The following is a 10,704-nucleotide window of genomic DNA, read 5'->3' as shown; positions in this document are numbered from 1 at the left end:
AGACTGCCGCCCGCGGCGGGAAGGGGAGGGGGAAGTCTCGCGAGAGGCGGCCGCGCAAGGCGTGGAGGTCGTTGGAGTCACCGGGTGCCGACAGCTCCGCTCCCGCCGCTCCCGCCATGCTGTCCCGCCTCAGCACCGCCACCAGCGCCGCCCTGCGCCGCGGCATCGCCACCTCCGCACAGGTAACGTGGGTGGGGAGCGGGGCTGGGCCTGAGGCCTCCTCAGAGCGGGGCTGCGGGGCTCGGGGGGAGCCCTCGGTGCGGGGCTGTGGAGCCCGTGTGCTCCCCGGTGAGGGGCTGCGGGGCTCCGGTGCGGCCCGGGACCTCCTCGGTGAGGGGCTGTGGAGCAGCCCAGGGAGAGCCCAGACCCTTTTCAGTGAGGGTGTGCAGCCCAGTGAGGGTGTAGCTCGGGTGGAGCCCCGCTCCTCGTCGGTTCTGGGCCTGCAAGGCCGCGGTTGGACCCAGTTCCTCCTCGGTTTTGCGGGGCTCGGATGGAGCAGGGGCCCTGCTCGGAGAGGGGGCTGGGGGCCGGGCGGGAGTCCTGGTTCTCCTCGGCGGGGGGCTGTGGAGCCCAGACCCTCGCGGTGAAGGGCTGCGGGGCTCGGGTGGAACCTGGGGAGAAGCTCCGGTCCGTCCCGGTGAGGGGCTGCCAGCCCCGGGTTGGGCCCAGTTCCTCCCAGGTGAGAGGAACCCATGTGGGGCCGGGGAGGAGCCCAGGCCTTTCTGGGTTCTGGGGCTGTGGAGCCCGGGGAGGAGCCCAGACCTGATGAACTTCTCTCTCTGGTGGTGTGCGGTGGGTGATAGGCAGGTTTCCTCGCTCCCTTCCTCTAGTGCAAACGTGCCCCTGCGTTCCAGAGGTTTTAAGAGCTAAAGCTGGTGGCTGGGGTTTAGCAGTAATCCTTTATGTGCTTGAAATCCACCGTTTTGCTGACCCCAAACCAGAGGAGAACTGCTGCTGTGGTTGCATGGGTAGGGACTGACCTCTATCTGACATTAATAGTGGTTATTGGAGCTATAAAGATGTGCTGCACAGGAGAGGCTTGTGTAAGTTTTTTTTTGTAGGAACTGTATCTTTTAGCAGTGAGGTTTTGACCTCGTGGTATCAGCTCAGTGATAAATAGGGCACAGCATTTACTCATGCCAGACTTTGCTTCCCCTTCAAGAGTGTTATGCAAAATTACATCTGTTACAATAGCAAGAAAATCAAGATGAGGTTGGGCTAATCTAGCTCTCGGGTGGATTATTTCTTGTCATAGTACAGTAATTAAGGTGTTCATGTTGGGACTTGGAGCTATTGTGGGTTTATCTGGTAAGGCTGTGATAGAGAATGGCTTTTTCAGCAGTAATTGTATTGCCAAGTTGCCTCTCTGCAGGAGACTGGTTCTCCATCACTCCGGAAGAGCACTGCACTTTAAGGTTGTTCTGGCCTTTTTCTCTCATCTTGGCAATACTCTACAAACAGGAGCAGAGAGAAATAATGTCCTGCCAGTACACCTGTGAGGGTAAAATTGGTTCACAGGGCAGCCAAGAAGAGTTGATTTTACTTGATTCTCAGCCACATGATCAAAACTGGAAGCTCTAGTCATGTAATATTCTCAGACCTTGATCTTGAGGCAGCTGCAGGTACTATGTTGAATTTATTTCTGGCCTAAACATTTTCTTCCTGTACATACAGTGGTTATTACATTTATTGTAGACCATTAAGTGTACTGATTTGCCAAATGGGAAGGCATATTTTTTTAATACTGGCAATATTAATAGTCTAGAGAAACTACAAACCAGATTTTGCCCGAAGTCAGACCTGGGTGGCAGGTATAAGTCTCAGGCATACATTTCTGTCTGGAGAAAGGTGATCCTTCGGGTTCCTTTGCCCCAACCTTGCTTCCCTTTTGAGCTTCAGGTTGCAAATAAGTTTCCTCCAACTTGTCCTGCCAATAAATCTGGAGGATCCCTGGGAAGCTCTCACGAGCATCACTTGAGGCTGCCAAGTTTGCGTAGTGCTTGGTGAAAAATTGAGAAATAGAGCTAAAATTAAAGAAAGCGTGGAGGAATCCCCAAGGTCACCGCTGGGGTGGTTGCCAGAAGTTCTGCACCTCGTATTTGTTGTCTCTTTCCCACAGAACAATGCCAAGGTGGCAGTGCTGGGGGCCTCGGGGGGCATCGGGCAGCCGCTGTCCCTGCTCCTGAAGAACAGCCCGCTGGTGAGCAAACTCAGCCTCTACGACATTGCCCACACTCCAGGAGTGGCAGCTGACCTCAGCCACATCGAGACCAAAGCCAAGGTCAAAGGTACTGCTGGGAATGCCCTGTGTTCCTGAGGGATCCTCTCGGGTGGCTCTGGCGCTGGATCGCTCGTTGCTTGCGAAGGGGAATCTTCACACAGTGATCCTGAGGCCTGGTGTCAATATAAGGAGCTTTTTCCTCGAGCAGTGCATGATTAATTAAGGTTTAGCTGATTAGATTGACGTGTATGGAGATGAAAATGGCCTGTGGTTGCACTGTTGAAGGGGAATTTGTGATATCTGGCAGGAAACACTCAGTGAAATTATTTCTGAACAAAGCCCGAGTGTTGAATTTAGAAGTTTGACTACAACTAGACTTAACACTCCCTGGGTATCCACATGAATTCCACATACTTCAGAAAAGAAGGGACGCTGTCAGGTTCTGATGAAAGCAAAACTTATTCTGCTGATCTTTATTTTGTCTGAAGACCTCCAGAAGGTGACATTTTACTTGAATGTGCCTGCCTGAAACTCTCTGGGGGCACTGACTCTTGTGCCAAGGTTTTTGGAGAGTAAACACACATAGCAGGAGGAACTGGGGGTTTTCAAAACAATTGAATGTGAGATTCTCACCACTCTTGTTCTGTAAGTTTTGAAGCAAGGATAAAACATCGAATGGGATCCATCCGTAATTGTTTCTTTGCTTTTCAGCGTAAGTTTGAATTGAAGGCTAAATTAAAAAAAGGAATTGGATGCCTCTGGGTGTAATTTTGTACTTCGAAGTATCAGTTACTTAATAACTCTCGAAAGCATAATGTCTGAGTGTCTTCCATTTCAGGCTTCATGGGACCTGAGCAGTTGCCAGAATGTCTGAAGGGCTGTGATATTGTTGTTATTCCGGCGGGAGTCCCCAGAAAACCAGGTACGTTCTCTTTGTTGGAAAGCCCCAGGGCTGCTTTGAAGTGGATCTCTGCAGTGCTGCTGCTCAAATAGAGCTGTGTCTGGTGCTTTATGGTGGTGTTGGCTTGAGGTGTAAGTGGTCTGTTAATGCCCCTGACCCAGAGCTGCTTATGGTATCAGGCAGCTCATTCAGCCTCTCTCTCAGACTGTCCCTTGTGAAATGGGCAGCATTGATTTTTGGAGTTCCCACGTAGGGTTGAGGGGCAAAGACCTTACATGAAAGTGATCCTAAATCTCCCTTCGTGTTTCTTGCCCTGAGGCAATGCTCGAGGAGTAAAAACCAGTTCATTGTTTCATTTCTCAGGAGAATAGAAATAATCTATTTGTGTTGCATCAGTTGTGCAGTAACTTCTTGGGGCATCTCTGAATAAATGCTGTTAAGCCTTCCTAGAATGTCTCTGACCCGCACCTTTTCTACTCTGTTTTTCAGTATCCTATTTGGAATGTAACAAAATTCTAGACTTTAATGCCTAGCTCTTCCTAAATCTTCATTTTTCACGGTTAAGTAGTTGCTGCAACAGAAATGGGAGGTGGCACTCACACAACCAGCAGTATTTTGCAGAGAGCAGTTGGCATTTAAACTGGAGTTGTGGGGGTGACTTAAGAGAAGAAGGAGAATTCATCTTGGGAGCAATTAGGCTGCTCTGAGTATCAGTGGTGTGGGTCTGTATGGTCACAGTGTACTCCAGGCAGCTTAGGTGAAATGTGTTCTGGCAATGGGCAGCTGGGCTGGTCGCTCCTGAAAAGGGCTTGTTAGCAAGAGGAGTTATCTTTGGAGCCAGTTCATTACTGCAGCTGGAGAATTTACTCTGGATCTATGAAACCAGAAGCTGATGTGTCTCTGCCCAGGTTTTTGGTTGGGTTGCTTGCCCGTGAAGGGGCAGACTGTGGGTAACAGGACACTGCACTGGCTGTGTTTCAGGTATGACTCGTGATGACCTGTTCAACACCAATGCCAGCATTGTTGCCTCTTTGACAACTGGCTGTGCAAAGCACTGTCCAGAAGCCATGATCTGTATTATTTCTAACCCGGTAAGTGTTTTCTGAAGGCTTTGGAATGTAGAGGAAAAAAAAAAAAACAACAAAATCCAGACTGAGAATACTAAAGTAATCCAAATTCTTTTTGAGCAGTATCTTTAAGATCTGCAGTGTATTAGTGGAAAAGCTGTAAAAGCCTGGTTCTACTAACCCATTTTTCTTGGCCGTATTTAAGTCAGAGGAAACTTGGATATAAAAGTGCTTAATATCTCAAAATCTGTGTGACTGGTTATAATACAAGCTGGTGTATTAGCTAAAATTAGGGATAAAAGTCTTAGCTCTCTGAGGGAGGAGCCTTTGTAATGGGAATGAACAAATTTATTGTCTTAATGGTTATGTAAAATTAATGACTTTTATTCCAGCCTGACTGTAAATTGCTCTTCAATTTAGGCATTAAAGTAATTGGCTGCAGCTGATTCCAAGTTGGAAGTGTAGTTCAGGTTGTTTGTTGGCCTGTTTAAGTTCATGCATTGGCTTTGCTATTATACTGCTTTTAATCAGTGCTTGCCTCTTCTTGCTGGTAGGTAAATTCAACCATCCCTATAACTTCAGAAGTCTTCAAGAAGCACGGTGTGTATAATCCCAACAAAATCTTTGGTGTCACAACGCTGGACATCGTCAGAGCAAACACTTTTGTGGCTGAACTGAAGGCAGGTCATGGTTAACAGCTGCTGGGGGAGGGACACTGCCTGCTTTGGTATCAGATCTATACAGAAATGCTTCCAAAATCACTGCAGAGAGCCAAAGGAGCTCGGATTTCTGTGGAGCCAGAGGCGAAGGCAATGATTCCCTGCCTCCATTCTCTAGAGGAGCCTGGAGATAAGGTTTCTTGCAAAACGTGGCTCAAGAGACTTTGACCTTTCCTTTTCATAGCCCTGTGAGTGAGCTACGTGTTCTCCTTAATTCCATTGGCATTTCCAACCCCTGGTGCAACTGGAGGAGAGGGTTGAGTTGTTGTATGTGTTTGCAAGTCAAACTCTGTGCTGTGTGTTACAGGATATTCTGCAAAGTATCAGAAGCTGTAACAGGTTACTGCTCTTAATAGCCCTGGTGGTGTTTATGTTGTGCTGCTGTTTATCCAAACTTGCAGTAATAATGTCCTGTAACTGTATAAAGTAATCAGAGTAACCTGGAGCTGCCTCTGAAACTCCTGCCCTGTGTAGCACCGGGTTATAGATCACAGAATCATTTAGGTTGGAAAAGACCTCCAGGATCATGGAGTCCAACCTTTGACTTACCAATGTGTCCATGTACCCAGGTGAAGTGTGCTGTTTTCACTTGTTTTTCTTGCCCATGTGCTTCAGAAGCTGGAAAGTTTCATGTTTCCCTTAGGGCTTAGATCCAGCTCGAGTAACTGTTCCAGTTATTGGTGGCCACGCTGGGAAGACTATCATCCCTCTGATCTCTCAGGTGGGTCGTGGTGACTGCTCTGGGGGGCAGCACACTCCTCAGGGTGTTGGGGTTGATGTAAAGTGCCTTTGTGATGGCAGTTCATTGCTAAGATAGAGCAGAGACAGTTTTCCCTGCTCTCGTGGCTGCTTTCCTTCTGGGATGAGATACATGATGAGATGGAAGGCAGCAAGCCAAATCTAAACTCTGGATGGTGTCAAGAGTGTAAATAGTTCCAGCTTTCCTTTAAAGGACTTCGGGATATAAGATCTGAAGTGTGGCAATGGCAGGTCATCAGGAGAAGCTCCCTTCATGCATCTAAGCCAGACTGAAATGCAGTTCTCAAGCAGGCTGCAACCTCGTGGGGAGATGGCTGGGATATGGCCAAGGACAATCTGCAACAAAAAGGGGAAAAGCTGTGCTCTAAGTGGGGAATAAAATATCCTTCACAGAAGGATTTTCTTAAGGAATAAGAGCTTTGGAGCAGCTGTATGCTGAGAGGGTGCTTTGGTTAAGCAGTCCATTGGGAGAGACACAGCTGTGCTTAAGCTACTGGCAGAACTGTGTCTGAAGGTTTAGTAACTTCTAAATACTGCTGGGAGACTGGATCCTTCATAAGGCTCTTGACTTCCATAATGCCACAGTGACCCGAATATTTACAAGATGACTTTTTGAAATTCCTAACGCTTGGAGGGCATATGTTTAGTGCAAAGGACTGCACAGTAGTGAGGAACCATGGCAAGCCCTGGTTTGGCTGCAAAGCTGCAGTTTGTCCTTAAGGAATGTGGGCATGGCTGGGCTCCTGTTCCAGCCCTGCAGTGACCAGTGGCCCTGGTGACTCCTGCAGTTGGTCAGTGTCACACAAGTTGTGAACTGGGCTAAACCCATTTAGTTGAGAATTACTGATAATAACTGCAGTGGTACAAAAGACATCGTGTGGGTGGCCTTGTGCTGAATCTGGAGGGGTTCTGGTATTGGATAGTAACTTTTTTTTCTTTCCTATCTAGTGCACACCAAAAGTGGAGTTTCCTCAGGATCAGCTGGAGAAGCTTACAGCGAGAATTCAGGAAGCTGGCACTGAGGTTGTCCAAGCTAAAGCAGGAGCAGGTGGGTTCTTGAGTAGAGCTTTCAAGTAATTCTTGTTATCTACCTGAATGGATGCAGTCCCCTGCAGTTTAATCTTACTTACAGTTTATGAACTGCCGATTAGGGATCTAGCTGTGACTGCCTGAGCTGTGCTACCAGAAGTAGCTCAGTATGTCAGACTAAACATTAACTGATCCCACACCATATATGGCTTTAAAAAGAATCTTCTCTGTCAAATTAAGCTGTTTCTTCTATAAATCTGGTCAGCTGGATAGCATGTAGCTGGCCAAGAGCTGCTGCTTTATCCAGCTGACTGTGAGCTTGAAGTCAGTGACACTGGAGCTCTGTAAACATACCCGTATGGAAACCTTTGATGCCCAAGGAGGTATCAGATTTCAACGTGATCTGTTCTAAAAGTGGTTTAACTCTTACAGGATCTGCCACCTTGTCCATGGCCTATGCTGGTGCTCGATTTGTGTTCTCTCTGCTGGAGGCAATGGGTGGAAAGCAAGGGGTTGTGGAATGTGCCTTTGTTAAGTCGGACGTAACGGAGAGCCCGTACTTCTCTACACCTCTGCAGCTGGGAGTATGTACTTTAAATCTTGAGGCTTATTAACAGCAGCTACTGATGGAGCCTTGTGGGTTTTACTCAGTGATTTCAGTTTAGCTGAATGCCTGGTATTGCTGGAGTTAACAACTGAGTGTACTTTTTAAAGAGTCTTGAGTATTTGGGTATGGTATTTAGGCACATAGCTCGACTTGGCAAGGATGCTGCTGCTTTTATCTGCTCTTAAACTGCAGATCACTGAGTAACCAGAGATTCAGACTTGGCTTAAGAGGTCGTACTTGCCTCAAGTCAGGCCTGTTTACTCTGGGCCTTCATATGATTAATCAGAGTCAGTCTGACCTGCCGTAAGCAAAGCCCTCAGAAATCGAGGCACATGGGGAGCTACAGCATGGATTAGGATTAATAGCTTGCTTTCAGAACCTCTTCTGGACTCTGAAAGAAGTCTTCCTTTTGTCACCCTTATCCCATGGGAGTGATGGAGGACAAGGATGCTTCAGCCCTGTCGTGGCTGCTGGGATGCCAAAGGTGGTGTCTGCTGTGTTAGGGGCAGGCTGATGAGGGAATGGAAGCAGAGGGGTATTAAGAGGGTAGGGTTTGGATGTAGACATCTTGAAAACCCAGGAGTGCCACTGTAAAGCAGTTTGAGATTGCAGACCAGTGACAAGCAAAGGACATAGTCTGGGGGGAGTGATTCTCTTGCCAGATGGTGTGTCTGGAGGTGGGAAGGAGCACTTGCTATCAGTTTCCTCTTGAAGGAGCTGCTGGACTTCCTTCAGGTTTCACACTTGTGAACAGTGAAGGAGAAGTTTGTGAGGGCTGTAGAAGTTGCCACAGATAGTAAGAGGTTTTGAACCTTACCAGGATGCACAGGGTTGGCAGACTAGAGATGACAGAGGTCCAGGCTGGGTCTCTGTCTCAGCTGGGTAATACTTAGTCAAAGCTGTTAAGCTACTCTTTAGGTCAATTAATGGTTAATCCTTAAATCCTCTTTCCCTCAGAAAAAAGGAATTGAGAAGAACCTAGGCCTTGGCAAGCTCTCCCCCTTTGAAGAGAAGATGGTTGCTGCGGCCATGTCTGAGCTGAAGGCTTCTATTAAGAAAGGAGAGGAATTTGCAAAGAACTTCAAGTGAAGAGTTGATGATGGGGAGGAATTAACTTCCTTAATTTATTAAGGCATCATGTCACTTTATGACTTCTGATTCAAAGCTCATGCTTTGGTTGAAGTCTGTCTGTATTAGCTTGATGCTTGTTGCCAGTGCAGAGTCTAATCATCAATAAAACGGCCTCATTTTTTCAGTGTACCACGTGGGCTTTTCCTGATGCACTTTATCTTTTGAAGTTAAGGCTCGTAGATCTCTGAGAGGTTAATGGTTTCAATAGAGATGAAATAGCCTTGTAAGGTGGGTGAACTAGTTGCTCCCAACTCTGCTGCTGCCTGGGTTTTGGCTTGGGCTCCTTGTTCAGCACAGCCACTGTGTGGGAACCAGGTGTGATCAGATAAGATTAAGATGGGTTGAAGGGGTTGCACCAGTGATCCAAGAGGTGATTTTCCAGGAGGTGACATTACCTCTGTTACCTTGTGTTACCTTAATGTCTTATGTAATTTGATTTTTAAAGGAGTTAGTGAAAGAGCATGGTGTTTGAAACGTCAGTCCTGCGCTAAGACAGTAATTAAACTGCTGAGAGCGACTTCTTTCTAGTTAGGAACAAAAGCCTTGATTTAGCATCTCCATAAATTTCTCTTACATTCATCCTCTTGTGAATATAAAAATAAATGTCTGCAAGAAGATGGTGATGACGAGTTCTGTTGCTGACTTCTTTGAAGGTAAGCTTTAATGAAGGAAGCAATTAATTCACTCTTCCTCCGTGCTCTGCGCTGCTTACGCTGTTGCTTTGAATTGCTCTCATCTGTGTAGGTTGAATTCTAAGTTGAACAGACTTTATTTAGATGAGGAGAAGGAAAAGCCAAAGCCCAGCACCTCTGGAGGAACTGAGGGGAGTGTTGGTTTGAGCCAAAGAACCTGGGGCAGAAGCTTCTCAGAAGGAAGATACTTAAAGGTAGTAGATGCTCTTTGGTCTCTGCCTTTCTTCTTCCTCCTCCCACTTCTTGTATTCTTTCTTTTGAGCTGTCTGAAATGGGTTTTATTTTTTTTATTTTAATTGGTTCATCATTCTGAACCAGATCACACAGTTGTGACTGTTGAAGATGCATTGATTATCAAGTGCCTGGTTCTTTCCCTGCCCTGTGGAACATGTGGGCAGGGAGGACAGCAAGCACAGTCCTTGTCACTCCTCTCTGCAGAAATTTGGTGTGTTGAAGCTTGGTTTCTCTACAGGAATAGTAATGGAATTGAAGCGTCGGCAGTCATTACTCAGCAGGCTTGGAACAAAGTAATTATTAGGTGGTATTAATAGAATTAAAGATTAAAGAATTAAAGATTGTGTTGGAGGGGGGCATGGGAGGATGTCAGAACTGGAGGACACTGAGGAGGAGTGAGTGGCCAGACCTGGTGAGTATGGCACAGACTGTTCCAAACAATAAATGGAAAGCATATGGCAGATTGCTGTAACACAGGTCATGGGGTGTAGGGGTCTTGCAGGCCTGTCAGCAATTTTGTACCCAAAATAGGCAGCACAGCTTATTAAAAATGATGTGTATTGACCTGCCAGAGGTGTGTGCCATGGTCTGTGTGCCCAGCTGGTCCAGGGGAACTGCCATCCAAAGCTGCCAAGGAACCAGCTGCAGGGAAAGCCTGGCCTTGCACCCAGGAGGACAGGAGCACACAATTGTTCCAGTCCTGCTATTTTTAATGCAACAGATAGAGCAGATTTCTGAGCGTTGGAGGCTTTTAAAACTTGAGGTTCATCTTGTGGCTTAGGTTATTCTATCTTTTCTTGTGTCAGCAGTCCAAATCCAGCAAAGTCTGGAGGAATTGCATGGACAAGCAGAAAGCTTCGCTTGCACTGGTAGGGACTCAGGGACAACATGGGTGAGTGGAGCTGAGGCAGAAGAGGATTATTCCTCAGCACTTGCTGACTTGTAAATTCTCCAGGGTCTCCTTCAAATCCCCTGAATGTTGACAGTGTCCCTGCACTGTTTGGTTTTTGGGTTTGTTTCTTTTTCCCCCAATCCCATGCCTCGTGCTTGGAGTTGCAGCTATTCCCTGTGCCTGGAAATCCACTCTGTTTTGGGAAGGGAAAGGAGACACACTTCTTGTGGCTTTCTGCAGTGAAGTCAGGGGCCAGAAGGACACTGTCTGAAGAAATGGTCTGTGTAGGTGTTATCCACTTGGTAACATGTGCTGTCCTCATGGCTGAGCAGTTGTGTGGTGGGTAACTTAATCCCTGTGAAGACTGGAGATGGTTTGCAGAGGGAAGTGTGGGACATACTCCCGCTTTTCTCTGAGGAGATTCCCTGGAGGAGGAAAGGATCTAGGGCATA

The 10,704-nt window shown here is 47.2% G+C and overlaps 1 protein-coding gene across 1 annotated transcript; it reads left to right on the top strand.

The window, feature by feature from the left end:
- The first annotated feature begins 34 nt into the window (after window positions 1-34).
- Window positions 35-8,566, top strand: MDH2 (malate dehydrogenase 2). Its single transcript, XM_008930393.3, has 9 exons — window positions 35-182; window positions 2,120-2,288; window positions 3,060-3,143; window positions 4,104-4,213; window positions 4,744-4,869; window positions 5,552-5,629; window positions 6,616-6,715; window positions 7,129-7,280; window positions 8,261-8,566. Exons 1-9 carry the CDS (start codon window positions 117-119, stop codon window positions 8,390-8,392), a joined length of 1,017 nt encoding a protein of 338 aa, XP_008928641.1. The 5' UTR covers window positions 35-116; the 3' UTR covers window positions 8,393-8,566.
- Window positions 8,567-10,704: the final 2,138 nt, after the last annotated feature.

This window comes from Manacus vitellinus, unplaced genomic scaffold (genome assembly GCF_001715985.3).
Source record: "Manacus vitellinus isolate BGI_N305 unplaced genomic scaffold, ASM171598v3 scaffold_32_pilon, whole genome shotgun sequence".
Taxonomy (NCBI): domain Eukaryota; kingdom Metazoa; phylum Chordata; class Aves; order Passeriformes; family Pipridae; genus Manacus; species Manacus vitellinus.
This window is presented reverse-complemented; position numbering and strand designations above follow the sequence as displayed.

Coding starts and splice junctions, on each gene's coding strand:
- MDH2 (XM_008930393.3), top strand. CDS start 117: ATGCTGTCCCGCCTCAGCACCGCCACCAGCGCCGCCCTGCGCCGCGGC. Junction 183..2,119: donor GCATCGCCACCTCCGCACAG/GTAACGTGGGTG, acceptor TCTTTCCCACAG/AACAATGCCAAGGTGGCAGT. Junction 7,281..8,260: donor CTACACCTCTGCAGCTGGGA/GTATGTACTTTA, acceptor TCTTTCCCTCAG/AAAAAAGGAATTGAGAAGAA.